At 56.7% G+C, this 17,129-nt stretch overlaps 1 protein-coding gene across 2 annotated transcripts in view; it reads right to left on the bottom strand.

Moving 5' to 3' along the window:
- Positions 1-592: 592 nt before the first annotated feature.
- The window catches only part of SLC9A1 (solute carrier family 9 member A1), a 59,110-nt gene continuing 42,573 nt past the window's right edge, over positions 593-17,129 (bottom strand). The window contains exons 2-13 of one of the 2 annotated variants that reach the window (XR_610288.5): positions 16,658-17,118; positions 12,356-12,606; positions 10,478-10,695; positions 7,640-7,842; positions 4,985-5,074; positions 4,446-4,516; positions 4,158-4,331; positions 3,789-3,903; positions 3,503-3,604; positions 2,980-3,052; positions 992-2,421; positions 593-784 (exon numbers count right to left, since the gene is read on the bottom strand). Coding sequence is in view for 1 of the 2 variants with exons in the window: in XM_003809423.6 (XP_003809471.1) it covers positions 2,084-2,421; positions 2,980-3,052; positions 3,503-3,604; positions 3,789-3,903; positions 4,158-4,331; positions 4,446-4,516; positions 4,985-5,074; positions 7,640-7,842; positions 10,478-10,695; positions 12,356-12,606; positions 16,658-17,118 (2,096 nt within the window). In the remaining variant the exon portion in view is untranslated. Of the gene's footprint in view, positions 2,422-2,979; positions 3,053-3,502; positions 3,605-3,788; positions 3,904-4,157; positions 4,332-4,445; positions 4,517-4,984; positions 5,075-7,639; positions 7,843-10,477; positions 10,696-12,355; positions 12,607-16,657; positions 17,119-17,129 lie in introns of both variants that reach the window. The other variant, XM_003809423.6, reaches the window with a different exon arrangement.

Below are 17,129 nucleotides of genomic sequence, written 5' to 3'. Positions count from 1 at the left end.
TTTGTACACACCTGAGCTTATCTCATGCAGGGGTCACTGTCCCCACTTTACAGGTGAGAACTTGAGGGCTTCAGTGACTTCCCACTGCCCTTTTGGTCTTCCCACGGTTAAGAGCAAAATCTTAACCATGGAGCACGCGGCCCCATCCTTGCCTCCCCTGTCACTCTGACCCAGCCACCCGGCCTTTTCTCAGGTCCCAGTGTTCGTGGGCACAGCTCCCAGTTACAATGTTTGGGAACTTTCTGGGTCCTTTTCCACCCGGAAGCCTTGGCTCCTTCTTCAGTCCCCTCCTGGGATCTCACTCACTCGGGACTCAGGAGGGTCCTCCTCGCCGTCCCCTCCCTCCCCTCTGCCTCTTATTCACCTCTTGCACAAACACTGGGCACTGGTTAGTGCCGCTCTCCCCCACGGGGCAGGGCACGTCCTGCTTAGCTCGTTGTGGTATCTCAGTGCCTGGCATGTGGGAACAACCACCCCAGCAGCTGACAGCCATGAAGTGTTTCTGTGCCAGCCTTTGAACTAAGTACTTCATGCCCTCAGGCCACCCTCCCTCCTAAAGACCCTCGTCCCCAGGAAGCAGCCCTTGACTCTATTAAAAACTCACATTGATTTATTAGAATATGAAAAAGATTCAGTTTCTTCTGTACAGGCGGCAGAGTGGCAGCAGCTGCGGTGGCTTGGTACGTGGTTGTCGATGTCACCCTTGCATGGTGACTCCTGCCCAAACAGCACTTGCATGGAGAGGAGGATGGACAGATGGGCCGAGGACCCACGGCCCAGTCCCCTGCAAAAAGGGACACTCTGACTATTGCACAATCCTGAGGGAGTGCCCCAGGGACAAGGGGAAGGAGTGTGTGTGGGCAAAGGTCTCTGGGGGCCCAGGATTCTGCCCAACCCACCAGCCCCAGGGGACAGGGGATCCTCAGGGGAGGCCTTCTCCCCCCCACCGCCTCCACAATGGGCTCCACAGCAGGCAGGGTGTGGTACACACAAGGGAAAGGTTCCAGGGGCCAAACCCAGGGTGGGGGAAGTAAGAGCAGGCCAGCAGGACTGGAGGTCAGGCCCAAGAGCTAGGCAGGTGCCAAGAGGCCAGCATCTGTGAGGCTGGAGAGACTCTTGATTAGGAGTGGGAGTTACTTCTGATGTCACAGTCTTCGAGCAACAGTTAAGAGCCCAGCAGGCAGAGAGACGTGGGGGAGGGGTTGGACAGACAGGCACAGATGAGGAAGGGTAATTCTGGAGTGTGAGGAGGGAGTTAGAGGCAGAGCACTGTTCAGCCAGGGGTTTTCAAAATGTTTTAAAAACAGGAGTGCCCTCTGTGCAAACAATCATATATAGGAGTGTGAACAAACAAAACTTAAAAAGGCAGCACATTCTGGAGCCACGGCCAGTCCTTCCCCTAGCAGCATCCCCTGAGGGGCCCAGTGGTCCCCATGGGAGCACAGTTCGAAAAGCTCTGAGTCACGTCACTGTCACCGTAGAAACCACCCCTGCTCCAGGCAGAGACGCTCAGAGATGCCCTCAGCCCGCAGCTCTGAGTAAGGACAGGTTGGGTGGTGGCCAGGGTGACAGAGCTGGCAGGAGTGTGAGACCTTGGTGGGTCAGCAGTCCCTCCCCGAGCCATGTGCCTAGTACCCCTGGTTTGTCCCCTGATAAAGCAGGGCCTACTCGAGGGAGGCCTCAGCTCCCTCCCTTCCTGGGTGGGACCACAGCTGAGCCAGAGACTCTTTGGTTAGAAACTAAGATTGGTCTGAATGAGGAGGAGGATGAGGCAGAGGGAGGAGCCTCGGAGGCCCTAGTCCAGGTCCGGGAGAAGCCTGGATCTAGGGAGGGGCAGGGCCGGCCTCACCAGCCCCAGCAGTTCTGCCAAATGGATTGGGGAGGCAGCTCTGGTGGGGAGGATGCTTCCCGGGAGGCGGCGGGGGAGGAGCTGTGCTGGGGTGGGGGCTGTGGGCCCAGCTGCCATGCGGTAGGGGGAGGGGCAGGGCCAATCCGGGTCAGGAAGGGCAAGGGGAGCCCCCAGCAGCCCCTGCTCTGGTGGGAGAGTCTGTGAGGGGACAGGCGCTGCCTGCTGGCCCTGGCGTTACTGCCCCTTGGGGAAGAACGGTTCTCCCTCCCCAGGCTCAGGGTGTGGGCCTGGGTCACTGAGGCAGCGCTGTATCCTCTGGGAGCTGGGGCTGTCACTGGGCGCGGGGGTGAAGACATCGTCGGTTCCTGGGGACGAAGTCTCCTTGCTCCGCATCATGATGCCCCCATCGTCGTCCTCGTCCTCCTCAGCCACCTTTGCAGGATCCCGGCTCAACCCTAAGACTTTGCCCTTCAGCTCCTCATTCACCAGGTCCACAGACTCGGGTGACTGCGGGGAAGCCGGGTCGATGGTGATGACAGGCAGGTCCTCCTTCGGCTCATAGGCCAGTGGGTCTGGGGACCAAGAGCAAGGCACAAGCTGGGTTCCGCTCTGGAGCCCGGCCCAGCACGTGCCACTCGGCTGCGTCAGTGCCTCCTTCAGGCCTTCTCATGAGCACAGCCGTCCCGGTCCCAACAGGCCTCAGAAGCAGGCCTCTGCGACCTTCCACCCCACAGCTTCTCTTCCTCAGACTGTGGCCCTCTCCTTTGACAGGGGCTCCCAGAGGTGTCCCTCCACAGGCCAAGGCCTGGGGCTCCTCCCTGAGTCAGTTTGCCCTGGGGCCCTGCCCTCACGTTCCCCACACGTGTTGGGGGTCTCGATGGGGCAGATACCCTGCCTTCCTGCCAGGCACCGTGGCTCTCCCAGCTCCCCACACAGTCCTCACCCAGAACGTCTCTCTCCCTAGGGATGGCCCCTGACGTAGAAGCAGCTCATGGCTTGGGAGGGGATCCTGAGGTCAGCGAGGGCCAGGCCTGTCCTCCCAGTGGCTGAGGACTGTTCCTGTGGAGCCCCATCCTCAGGAGGTGGCGGCTCAGAGTGCCCAGTCCTGAGGCCCCTCCCCAGGCCCTTACCTGAGCCGATGCGGGCCCGAGACATGGTGGGTGAGTCCAGCTTGTGGGCTGGCACCGTCAGGTAGTTGTTGATCTGACAGAGAGGACAGACAGGGTGAGCACAGGCAGCTGGGCAGAGGGAGCCCCTCAGGACAGAACCTGGCCAGTGCACACCCCACCTTCCGTATATGCAGGGCGCTCGCTCCCCCTCCCTTGTGCCTGTGTGGGCACCCGTACTGGCCCCTCAGGAGCTCCTAAGGGCTCATCCCAGGCTCCTGTCACAGCCTCCCTGAACACACCTACACTGCCCAGCCTTAAATCCACCCATTCCTCTGTCCCCTGCCACTGCCCTAACCCAGGCCACGCCCCACAACCCCACGCCAATCCCTTGCTTAGAACTCATGGCTCTCCATGCCCTTACACTGCTAACAAGCCCCTCGAAAGCCAAACCCTGTTCCTAGAATGGGTACATTTCCTTAGAGGCTGTGGCGGAGCTTGGGTGAGTGGGGTGGGATACAGATTCCCAGAGAAAGGCAGAGGCTACCTTCTGCTCCAGCTGCCGGGCCTTCTGCCTCCGGAGCAGCATCTGGTTCCAGGCTTCCTCGTAGGGGTCTGCCACCAGCGTGTGTCTGTTGTAGGACCGCAGCTGCGGGAGGGACAGCATCAGGGCAGTGCGGGCCCCAGAAGGCTCTGCTCATGGAGGGGTGGGGGCAGTGCTGGAGGCCGGGCCAGTCCCGGGGTGGGTGCTGAGGGGCACGGGCAGGGCTGCCGTGGAGAGGGGCTGAAGGGCTCCTGTACCCTGGGGGTCGGACTGGGGAGCAGGCCCTCACCCGCTGCCTGGTCTTCTGCAAGTTGTTCCTCAGGATTTTGCGGATCTCCTCCTCCTTGTCCTTGGACAGTGCTGGCAGGATGCGCTCGGAAGGCAGGGACTTGGGGTGGATGTTCCTGGGGCAATAGGGCATCGGTTAGGTCCCCAAGATTCTTGGGATCCTGGTGTCTCCCAGGTTTGGCCAGAAGGAAGTCACCCTAGGGATGACCCAGGTGGGCACCAAAGCCTCAGGTCCTTGGTGCGAGCCCACAGCTCTCTTGTCTGCTCTAACAGGACAACAGAGGACCCCGCCCCCCAGGTGGCCACCTCCAACCGGGCTTGAGGGGCCGGTGTGTGGGAGCAGAAGCTGCCTGGTTGCCCCGGCACTCACTGCATGGAGACGGTGGAGACAGCAGAGGGGATCTTGCCCATGCCCCCGCTCTCCACCAGCTCGATGGCCTGCTTCATCTCCATCTTGTGGTAGAAGGCAATGAGCTGGGGCTCCTTGGAGCGCTCGCCAGCTATCAGACACTTCTTCACATATTTCTTATTAAACCGGTTGAGCCTGGTGGGAGGAGGAGGGAGACTGATGGCGCCAGCTTCCAGGAGTGGGGAGATGCCCAGGCCCAGGAGACCCTTGCCTGCCCCTCCCTGCCTGCCCACCAGGCCTGCCACCTACTTGTCCTTCCAGTGGTGGTGACCGTAGTGGCCACAGATGTCCTCGATGCCTGTCAGAAGGTGGTCCAGGAACTGAAAGGGGCCCAGGGCCAAGTCAAGCCTCGCTGTGGGGCGCCTTCCCTACCAAGACCTCTGACTAGCCCCACTCCCTCCCGTAGCTGCAGCCCTGCTGGGTCCAGCCCTGTGGTTCCATGAGCAGCCAGGAGGTGGCGCCCACACTCCACTCATCGAACCCAGCGGCCCTGACTCTGGGTATCTCGAAGCCTTGCCTGTGTCCGGCTGAGCCCCCTTCTCTAATCCCATGCCTGGGATAGGTTTGAAATGGAGGCAGAGATGGCATGATGCCCCCTCCTCAGGCTCCCAGCTGCTCACACCACACCTTCCTATGGCTAGACCCTGGCGGCCTCCTGGGGCAGAGGGAGCCCCTGGGCACCGGCACAGGGAGAAGGGGCTGATGGGGGGTAGGGACTTGAGGCCCAGCTGCTCCCTATCTCCCTGTTCCTCCTTCTGCAACCAAGGGCCCAGCCCGCACTCCAGTACCTGTGTGTGGATCTCTTCGTTGATGGAGCGCTTCGTCTCTTGCTTTTTCTTCACAGCCAACAGGTCTACCAGGGGCCGAATGGTCATGCCCTGGGGGGCAGGCAGGTGTCAGGCACTCCAGTTCTGCTACCCAGGCAGGGAGGCCGCAGAGCCTCCCTCCCTCACCCCAGGCCCCCAAGGCTAGGATGCCCTCTCTGCTCTGCTCTCTCCCAGGACCCAAGGGTATGAGAATTCTCCCACCTCCCAGCACTTATCTAAAGACAGGTCCTTAAGGCCTGCTTCTTCCTGGAGACACGGTCAGAGGTTTGACTGCCAAATGACCCCCACACTGGTCATCTGGCCTGGGCCAGGCAGCAGACAGCCTGGGTTCAGATGTGGACTGCACCACAGACTTGCTCTGCAACCCCATGGAAGTCAGGCCCCACACACAGGGAAAACTACCTCTGCACTGCCTCCCCACCAGGACTGTGAGGAGGACCGAGTAATAACAGCAGCAACAGATGGAACTGCACACCTGCCATGTGACCAACACATGTGCTTGGAAGTGTTCTAGCATCAGCTCTCCAATATCCGCAACACTAAGAGGGAGGTCCTTCCATTGTCTCTATTTAACAGACGCAGAAACTGAGGCTCAGAGAGGTTAAGCAGCTTTCTAAGATCCCAGAGAAGCAGTAAAGCCATGATTTAAACCCAGGCAGGCTGGCTCTGGAGGGAGGCCCCCTCCCCAATGTTGCCTTCAATGAAAATGGGCTTGGAAAATCATTAGCACATACAACTGCAAAATCAAGGTAAAAAAAAAATTTTGAAGATGGAAGCAGGGCAAGAGGACAAAAGTGGCAGCCTCCTCCTCTTCTTTTTTTTTTTTTTTGAGATGGAGTCTTGCTCTGTCACCTAGGCTGGAGTGCAGTGGTGCGATTTCAGCTCACTGCAACCTCCACCTCCCGGGTTCAAGTGATTCTCCTGCCTCAGCCTCCCAGGTAGCTGGGATTACAAGCGGCTGCCACCACGCCCAGCTAATTTTTGTATTTTTAGTAGAAACAGGGTTTCACCATGTTGGCCAGGCTGGTCTCGAACTCCTGACCTCAGGCGATCCGCCTGCCTCGGCCTCCCAAAGTGCTGGGATTACAGGCATGAGCCACCGCGCCCAGCCTCTCTCCTTTTTCTTAACTCGAGAGAGAGTCTCACTCTGTCACACAGGCTGGAGGAGTCACACAGGCTCAATCACAGCTCACAGCTGCCTCAATCTCCTGGGCTCAAGCTATCCTCCCACCTCAGCTTCCCAAGTACCTGGGACTACAGGTGTGTACCACCATACCCACTAATTTTTTTTTTTATTTTTTGTAGAGACAAGGTTTTGCCATGTTGCCTAGGCTGCTCTTGAACTCCTGGGCTCAAGGGATCCTCCTGCCTCGGCCTCCCAAAGTCCTGGGATCATAGGCGTGAGCCACTGCACCAGGGTCCCCTCTCCCTTTAAAGGACAGAAAATAAGCCCAGCCCCAGGTTTCCCCTATTTTTTTTTCTCAAGAGAATGCAAAGATGTATCCCATCTAGGGCTTTTTGAGTATCAGTGCCCAGAAAAGACAGAAGGGATGGTAAAGAAATGGAGGCTCAGACAGAGTGTTTCTTATTTGCCCAAGGTCAGGCAAAGTCAGGTAAGGCAGAGCAATTTGCACCATCACAGGCTGGGCTTCCTTGGGGACCTTAGGCAGGAGAGTGGCTGTCAGCTAAGCCTGAGCCGTTTAAATGTACAGAAATCACTGAGCAGCAGGCTGGAAGGATTCTTGGGAATCATCTCGCCTGGTTCCCTCACTTTACAGATGGGAACTGAGACCCAGAGAAGAGTGGGGGTCTTTCTTAGGGTCAGAGGGACACCAACACAGAGCTAGGGCTGACTCCAGGCCTCCCGCTGCCTGGCTCATAGCCCTTTCCAGTTCCCCATGCTGTGATATTATTCCCATTTTACAGATGCAGAAACTGAGACCCTAAGATATGAAATCTCTTGCCTAAAGCCCTACAATGAGTTAGTAGCAAAGAGAGATCTTGGGCCTGTTGACTGTACCCACTTCTCTCTTTTTTTTTTTTTTTTTGAGATGGAATTTCACTCTTGTTACCCAGGCTGGAGTGCAATGGCGTGTTCTCAGCTCACTGCAACCTCCACCTCCTGGGTTCAAGTGATTCTCCTGCCTCAGCCTCCCAAGTAGCTGGAATTACAGGTATGCATCACCATGCCCACTAATTTTGTATTTTTAGTAGAGACGGGGTTTCACCATGTTAGTCAGGCTGGTCTCAAACTCCTGACCTCAGGTGATCCACCCCCTCAGCCTCCCAAAGTGCTGGGATTACAGGCGTTGAGTCACCATGCCCGGCCAGTACCCACTTCTCTTAATGCTCTATGAGTTCCAAATTAAGTTGGGCAGCATTCTGGTTCCTTTACATTCTGATCAGTCACTCTGCAATGACTCATCACAATTCTCACTTTACGATTGAAGAAACTGAGGCCCAGAAAGGGGGAGTGGCTCCCCCAAGGTCACACAGCAAGTTAGTGGTGGAGCTGGGACTAGAATCGCATTTCAAATCACACGCTTTCCTCTCTTTCCACGGGAACAGCCTGTGAGGGTCCCCAAGGCAAGGGCCTGCCCTGCCCTGGCCCAGCACCTGCACAAAGACGGTGAAGAAGATGACGGTGATGATGGCAGTGAGGAACAGGTCACACATGGGGAAGTGCTTCTTGTCCAGGAGGTAGCCCAGAGAGAAGGCGATGGCCCCTCGCAGGCCCCCATAGGCGATGATGAACTGGTCCTTGGGGGTCAGCTTCACGATACGGAACTTGTTGATGAACCAGGTCAGGCCCAGCACCCCTGCAGGGGAAGGCAGGGGGTGATGAGGGTCAGGTCGGGCTGTCCCCAGTCCCTCCTGGCTTCTGCATCAGTGATTTCTCTGTGCATCCAGGAAGTCTCCATTACGAAGCCCACCCCGCTCACTCAATTCCTGGGTCCCTCAGCCCAGAGTGCTCTGAACCCCTCAATCCAAGAGCTGGGTGGATCCTTAAAGGACTTCCCCAACCTGGATGTGCTTTAGAGACATCATGGAGGCCTCCAGTGGCTGGAGGGCTGGGGGCAGGAAGAGGGAGAAAAGATCAAACAAGATGGGTCACAGGTCAATACTTGTTAAATGTGATGGGTGTGTGGGGGGTCATGATCCTATTCTCTCTACTTTTCTAAGTACTTGAAAATCTCCATAATAAAGCATAAAAAATGCAGAGGGCTGGGCCCAACCTCCACCCACAGAACCAGAATCCCTGGAGGATGAGGCTCAGGAATAAAGGGGATTTCAAAAGTGCACCAAATAAATGTGAGGTCCTGCCAGGCTTGGGGACATGGACCTAACCCTCAGAGAGGAAGTGAGAGATCCAGGGAGGAGGCGACTGAGGCACTGGGGTGAGGCATGTGGGGCACATGTGAGTGGAACCCATGCACCTGGGGCCTGGTCCCCACGTGTGCCCCGGCCTGCTGCATAGGTTTGGAGGACTGCACGTGGCTCTGCATGCGATTCGGCACATGCTCATGTCACCTGTCTTGAGACAGTGCAGAGAGCACTCAGCTCAGAGTCACAGACCTGGGTTCTGTGGGCCTCAGGCCCCTCATCAGGACAGCCACAGGCTCAGAGTCTCAGGGCCCCCTCACTTTGACACAGCCTGACTCTGTCTCCAGAGACCACAGCCTTGCTGTGACACAGGCTTCTCCCTGCTGAAGGGCCCATCATGGAAACGGGAAGTCCCTCCTGTCTAGCTGTGCTGGGAGCAGGCAGGAGCCAACCAGGAAACCTCCACCACAAACTGCATCACACATATACCCCCAGCCCCTCCACACACACACACACACACACCCAGGCCCTCTACACACACACACCCACACCCTCACAGCCCCTCCACACACACACACACCCAGCCCCTCTACACACACCCCCACACACCCACCCACACACACCCACACACCCAGCCCCTCCACACACACACCCACACACCCAGCCCCTCCACACACACACACCCACACACCCAGCCCCTACACACACACACCCACACACCCAGCCCCTACACACACACACCCAGCCCCTACACACACACCCCCACACACTCACACACGCCCACACACACACCCAGCCCCTCCACACACACCCACACACACCCACGCACACCCAGCCCCTCCACACACCCACACACCCAGCCCCTCCACACACACACCCAGCCCCTCCACACACACACACACCCAGCCCCTCCACACACACACACACCCAGCCCCTACACACACCCACACCCCCAGCCCCACACACACACCCACACACCCAGCCCCTCCACACACACACACCCAGCCCCTACACACACACACCCACACACACACCCAGCCCCTCCACCCTCCACACACACCCCCACACACACACCCACACACAGCCCCTCCACACACACACCCAGCCCCTCCACACCCACACACACACACACACACCCAGCCCCTACACACACCCACATCCAGCCCCTCCACACACACACCCAGCCCCTCCACACACCCAGCCCCTACACACACACCCAGCCTCTACACACACACCCAGCCCCTACACACACACACACATCCAGCCCCATCCACACGCACACACACCCAGCCCCATCCACACACATACCCAGCCCCTACACACACACCCAGCTCCTCCACACACACACACACCCAGCCCCTCCAGACACCATCCAGCCCCTCCACACACACAAAGCACCTCCTCCACCCCACACACAGGCCCTCCACATACACACACCCAGCCCTTCCACACACACCCAGACCCTCCACACACACACACACACCCATCTCCACACATACACACACAGCCCCTCCACACACAAACCCATCTCCACACACACACACACACCCAGCCCCTCCACCCACTCCCAGCCCCTCCACACACACACACCCAGCCCCTTCACACACACACCCAGCCCCTACACACACACATTCAGCCCCTACACACATACACACACACAAAGCCCCTTCACACAATACACTACACACACACCCAGCGCCTCCACACACACCCAACCCCTACACACACACCCAGCCCTTCCACATATATACCCAGCCCCTCCACACAACTATACACACACTGCACCACAGCCCAACCCCTCCACACAACACACACATATATACAAAGCCCCCCACACAACATACTACATGCACACACCCCCAACCCCTCCACACACTACACACACACCATACACACATCCAGCCCCCCTACAATGCACTACACACACCACACACGCAATACGCATACACACACACACCACAGCCCAGCCCCTCCACACAATACTTATACACGGCACCACATGCACACACCACATAGCCTGGCCCTTCCACATAGTGCACTGCACACACCACACACACAGCACCACAGCCCACCACCCCACACACACACCCCACACCACAACCCCCACCCCGCCCCAGCCCTGGCCCTCACCCAGCACGCGGGCGATGAGGCAGAAGAGCAGGGTGCTGATGACGAAGGTCCAGTTCCAGTGGTGGGAGCCGGCCACCGTGGAGACGCCGAGGAAGATGAAGATGAGGGTCTCGCTGACGCTGCTCCACATCTTCAGGAAGTATTTGATGGTGGTGTGGGACTTGTGGGAGATGTTGGCCTCCACATAGGGGCGCATCACCACTCCTGAGGCTATGAGCCTGGAGCAGGAAAGGGCGGGGTCAGGGCTCCGTGTCGAGCTGCACCTGCTCGAGCCCCTCCACTGCCAGGGGCAATGGGGCCACGACCAAGGTGCCCATGTCCCAAGCTCCTCTATGGGCCAGGGGCCCGCTGTGTGCTTTACACCCTCTTGCCACTCATCCTCACATCAACCCTATAGACACGGTGTATTCCTCCTTTTTTTTTTTTTTTTTTTTTTGAGACGAGTCTCACTCTGTCACCCAGGCTGGAGAGCAGTGGCACGATCTTGGCTCACTGCAACCTCCGCCTCCCGGGTTCAAGCAATTCTCTGCCTCAGCCTCCCGAGTGGCTGGGAATACAGGTGCCCGCCACCACGCCTGGCTAATTTTTTTGTATTTTTAGTAGAGACGGGGTTTCACCATCTTGGCCAGGCTGGTCTTGAACTCCTGACCTTGTAATCCACCCGCCTCGGCCTCCCAAAGTGCTGGGATTACAGGCGTGAGCCACCGTGCCCGGCCCTATTCCTCCATTTTTAAAATGAGTGATCTTGGCTGGGCACGGTGGCTCACGCCTGTAATCCCAGCACTTTGGGAGGCCGACAAAGGCGGATCACTTGAGGCCAGGTATTCGAGACCAGCTTGGCCAATGTAGTGAAATGCAGTCTCTTCTAAAAATACAAAAATTAGCCAGGTGCGGTGTTGGGCACCTGTAATCCCACCTAATTGAGAGGCTGAAGTGGGAGAATCTCGAACTCAGAGGCTGCAGTGAGCTGAGATCGTGCCACTGCATTCCAGCCTGGGTGACAAGAGTGGGACCCCATCTCAAATAAAAAAATGAGAGATCTGACTCTAAGAGAAATAGTCACCTCTCCCCTGTCACGCTGCCTGCAGGCAGCAAAGCCAAGACACACAAACCACAGTGTCCAACTCCAAAGCCTGCACCTTTGCCCCAAGGCCACACTGGCTCTTGACCCAATAGGAGTCAATGACACAGACCCATGGTCTCCTGGGTTCATTTCCCTCAAGGGTGGCATCTGCCATTACACAGGGGTCTCCACAGGGAGCTTTGTTCCAAGCAGCTGCTTGGAGCTCGGAGTCCTCCCAGCCCAGTGCTCACACCCGGGCTCTGCTCCTGGGAGCCAGGGGCTCTGAACCCCAGTTCTGCCTTGCTCGGCACTGGAACACCTTCACCCCTCACTGCCTCCCCACATCCCATTCTCCCCATTTCCAGACCTGGTGGAGACCTCAGGACCGCCAGGACTCAGGCCTGGTGAGCCTCCTACTGGGGCTGCTGAGGGGACTCCCTTTGAGACAATGAAGTAGCAGGGCTGTGGCTTTCCTCAACCTGAAGCTTAGTGGCTTCCAAGGCTCTGCTCTCCTATACCCTGGGCTTGCCCTCATGCAGGTCACTCTTGCTTCATCTGCTCATAGCCTGAAATGCCCTCTCCAGATTCCTGGACCCCAGGGGGCGCTGCAGAAGTGCTCCTCTTCTAGGAAGCCACTGATGCCCTTGGCTATTTAAATGGCTACCAAGCAGGTCTGGAGCCTGGAGTTCATGTCTCAACCCTGGAGCTCAAGGCTGGGCCCTGGGAGCTCCGTGAACCTACGAGCCTGGGGAATCCAAGCTGGCAGCCCCCGCCCCCACCCCGCCAAGCCCACTGCCTGCTGCACGCAGACTCACGCCATGATGCCTGACAGGTGGAAGAGCTCGGCTGACAAGTAGGCCATGTAGCTGTAGAGGAAGACGAAGAGCGGCTCGATGACCCGGATGTGGGAGGTAAATCGGGAGGTGAAGGCTGCGAAGACCCCGTAGACCACGCCCACAAACACCCCGCCCAGGGCCACCACGAAGAAGCTCAGGAAGCCGAGGAAGATGTCCACGATGCCCACGTGTTCGTAGTTGGCAAACTCCTCAAAGAGGTGATACAGGACCTGGGGAGGGTGTGCAGGCTGGTGGGTGGGAGGAGAGGGCCCTGGCCCCACGGCTCCCTGGGGTCCACCCAGGGCGATCCTGTCCCCTCCGTTAACCATGGACACAAGAAGAGGCCACACGGTAGCAGAGAAACCCTAGTGCCAAGCAGGTGCTCAAAACCTCAGCCTGGGGCTGAGGGGCTTGCTCTGGGCCAGCCACGTGCCACACTGGTGAAGGGTGGGCCCTGGGAAGCTCTGTGAAGACCCTGAAGCCAAACTGCCTGGACTGGAATCCTGGCTCTGCCACTCCTGAGTTGTGTACAGGAAGCAAATTCATCTCCCTGTGTTTCAGTTTTCCTGTCTATAAAATGAGGATAATAATGCCAAATCTTAGGACTGCTGTGAGGACTAAATCAGCGAATCAAGTGCTCGGAGCCTTACCTGATGCAGTGTTAGCCACATCTGGTGCTATCAAGTCTGCCTCTCACTGCCTGACCTTGGGCACGTCATGCCCATCACTGGGTTTCAGTCCCTCCTTCAGCACAAAAAAGGGACGTTCACACAATGAATTAGAATGTCATTTCTTAACCTCTGGAGCTTTCTGAAAATACACATGTTCAGGCCATACTGGACTTGGACTCTCTGGGATAGGGCCAAGAAATCTCTATGTAACAAGCACCCCAGGGGTTGCAATGAACAGCCAAGTTCAGATGCTATGGAATTAGAGGCTAAGGCGTCCCTGTCTCCTGGACTGGGAAATAGATGGTCATTGCAACACTATCATCAGATGTTTAAGTGGCACTTCATACACTGTAAAGCCCTTTGATAGTCTTTATCTGAGTCGACACTCAACAACCATGCGAGGCAGGTGGGTCAAGGATGCTCCTTTGCTAAACCGAGGCTCACAGTGGTAAAACAACATGCCAGGGGGCCCCCAGCCCAGGAGCAGAAGAACTGGGCCCAGAACTTGTTCCCTGACAGCCATGGCTGAGGCCTCCCCAGCAGGCTCAGCTTTGAGGATCTGCCCCTCCTACTGCTAGGTCCCTGAGCTGCCTGGCCTACTCAAGTCTGTCCTAGACAGCTCTGCCAGGAAGGAGCAGGGAGTTTCCAGGCCTGGGGGAAGGGAGGGAAGGATGTGAGGATCCATGACAGGGAACCCTCCAAAGCCCCCAGGACCTGGAGCAGGAGGAATGGACCGTGAGGAGTGACCTGTCTAGGGCACAGACCTGAGACCAGGCAGCTCAGGGTCAGCCTCTGGCTTTACTCTCTGGGAAATGGGGCACTCACACCCATGCCAAGAGCTCCAGAAAGACCTGACTTGGGCCAGGCAGCAAGGGGAGATGCAGAGCACTGGCCAGGCCTGGTGAGGCCTGGCCCCAGCTGTCTGGGGGATAGGACAGGGCTCCAGCGGCAGACAGCCTCTTAGCAGGTGCGTACTCAGCCATGGGCTAAACTCATTCCTGGCCTGAGGGGATTCATGGGTCCTCACGGTCTACCACATGGGCCCATGGAGTGGGCACAGAGGGGAAAGTCCTCCTTTCTGGCCTGATGCTATTACCCCTGGAACTATAGAGAAACAGAGTAACACAGTGGTAAGCACTTGGGCTTTGGACTCAGACTACGGATTTGAACCTCAGCTATATCATGTATCAGGCTTATGTAACCTCTCCGTTCCTCAGTTTCCTCATCGCAAAAAAACTGGAATATAACTGTGTCAACCTCATGGAGTTACTGTATAGATTAAATGAGGCAATATAGGCCAGATACAGTGGCTCACGCCTGTAATCTCAGCACTTTGGGAGGCCAAGGAGGGAGCATCGCTTGTGCCCGGGAGCTTGAGACCAGCCCAGGCAACATAATGAGACCCCATATCTACAAAATAAATAAATAAATAAATAAATTAGCTGGGTGTGATGGCCAGCACCTGCAGTCCCAGCTACTTGGGAGGCTAAGAGGGGACGATCATTTGAGGAGTTTGAGGGTGCAGTGAGCTATGATTGTGCTACTGCACTCCTGAGCGACACTGTCTGTGTGACAGGAGACTCTGTCCCTAAATAAATAAATAAAAATGAGGCAATACACATTCAGACAGGAAGCACCCAATGAACACCAGCAATCACTACCACCGCTGCCACTGCCTTTGGGAGACATGACCATGGGTCCACAAATGGCTGGGTCTGTTACCTGCTTGATGCAACCATGCCCCAAGCTCCACAGCAGTGCTCACCTGAACCCCAACACCCAGATCCCACTGGAGAGGGCTTTATCTTTGGCACTCACTGGCTTCACAGACATTAGTGAGTATGACTCACTAATGTAAGTAATCCTGTAAGAAGCCTGGGAGGATGACAGGCTGAGTACTGCAATCCCTGTGTCACAGATGGGGAAACTGAGGCTCATGTGGTAACCCTGGGCAAGAGCTAGTGCTAGAGGAAGCCAGGATGGAGGCCTGCCTGCTCAGGTCAGGCTATTCTACCCAGCCCCATGAGGAGGCGTGGGAGGAACAGGAAGCTGAGGCTGCCAGCAGCTGAACACCACAGTCTGTCTCTACTCTGAGGTGCTGCTTCCTGAAGGCTGGGGCTGCAGAGGAGGGAGTCATGGCCTGGGAATGCACATGTGCCCTTGAGCTTTCCTGTGTGTGCAGCTGCTCTGAGTGGGACAGCTCAGGAGGGGGTGGGAGTGTTCTCACAACACAACGTGAGCATGCACATGCACACATCTGTTTCCCAAGGAAACCAGCTGGGAGGAAGGGCATGTGCAGGTGTATATGGTGCCACCACGTGCAGACCCTGGAGGAAAGCACTAATCCTCTGCCACTTTGCAGCTATCAAAGGTGAGGCCGGCTGGGCGCAGCGGCTCATGCCTGTAATCCCAGCACTTTGGGAGGCTGAGGTGGGCGGATCACCTGAGGTCAGGAGTTCGAGATTAGCCTGGCCAACATGGCGAAACCCAGTCTCTACTAAAAACACAAAAATTAGCTGGGCATGGTGACACATGCCTGTAATCCCAGCTACTTGGGAGGCTGAGGCAGGAGAATTGCTTGAACCTGGGAGGCGGAGGTTGCAGTGAGCTGAGCTTGCGTCACTGCACTCCTGTCTGGGAGACAGAGCAAGACTCCATCTCAAAAAAAAAAAAAAAAAAAAAAAAAGGTGAGGGCCACAGACGTATATAGCATTTGCTTAAGGTCACACAGCAAGCAAGTGGCCAACTTATTTTACTTATCACCTTCTAGATGTTTTGGAGACAAGGCCCCTTTCCATAATCTCTGCCCAAAAACTGTGCACACACCGAATTCTAACTTAAGATATAGAGCCAACATGAGAGCTGAAAGGCCCCTCACAGATGATATGGTCTGTGAAGAGGGAACTGAGGCACAGAGAGTGTAAGTAATTTGCCCAAGCTCACATCAAAAGGCAAGAGAAGGGCCAGGCTTGTTGGCTTAGGTCTGTAATCTCAGCACTTTGGGAGGCCGAGGCAGGAGGATCGTTTGAGGCCAAGAGTTCAAGACCAGCCAGGGCAACACGGTCAAACCCCATCTCCACAAAAAATTTAAAAAATTAGCCGGGTGTGGTGGTGCATGCCTGTAGTCCTAGCCACTCGGAAGGCTGAGGCAGGAGGATCTCAGGCCCAGGTATTTGAGGCTGCAGTGAGTTATGACCGTACCAGTTCACCAGCCTCGAAGACAGGGCAAGACCCTGTCTCTTAAAAAACAAAAAGCAAGTCAAGTCAAGGAGGGAGCATATAACCTAGCAAAACCAAGAGCTTAGGCCCTGGAGTCAGACAGACCTGGTTCAATCACAAACTGGTTCATACTCCAACAGGTTATTTAACTTCTTTGGGCCTGTGTCTCCCCTGGAAAATGAGAATAATAAGCACCTCTTAAGGCAGCCATGAGGACTTAAATGAGATAATCCATGCCGAAGGGCTCAGCATGGTGCCTGGCACACAGGAAGCGGGAATGTGCCTCAGCTGTTTTTATTACTGTTATTAGCGGGCAGATGAGGGATTCACTGGTGGGCCTGGATTTGGGTTTGTACCGTTTGGACATGGGCATGGCCCCTGGCCTCCTCACCACAGTGACGGCGTCATTGAGCAAGGACTCCCCAAAAACAAGGATGTGCAGCAGCTCATTGATGTGAATTTCCTCAAAGACAGCCAGAACCGCCACGGGGTCCACGGCCGAGATGATGCTGCCGAAGAGCAGGTTGTCCAGGAGGCCGATGTTGTTGATCTGCTCACCGCCCACCAGGCACACGGCGTACATGAGGCCGCCCAGGAAGAAGGCGTTCCACAGCGTGCCCACCACGGCAAAGATCAGGATGGTGCCCAGGTTTTCTGTGAACTGCCGCAGTGGCAGGAAGTAGCCCGCGTCCAGGATGATGGGCGGCAGCAGGAAGAGGAAGAAGACGTCGGACTGCAGGAAGGGGGGTGTCTCGCCTACACCCTTGATCAGGCCCCCCACCAGCAGCCCCACCACGATCAGCAGGCAGCTCTCCGGGACGATGCTTGAGATAGTGGGGATCACATGGAAACCTGCGGAGGGC

This window comes from Pan paniscus, chromosome 1 (genome assembly GCF_029289425.2).
Source record: "Pan paniscus chromosome 1, NHGRI_mPanPan1-v2.0_pri, whole genome shotgun sequence".
NCBI classification, from domain to species: Eukaryota; Metazoa; Chordata; class Mammalia; order Primates; family Hominidae; genus Pan; species Pan paniscus.
The sequence above is the reverse complement of the archived record's forward strand: the minus strand, read 5'-3'. Positions and strand labels throughout refer to the sequence as shown.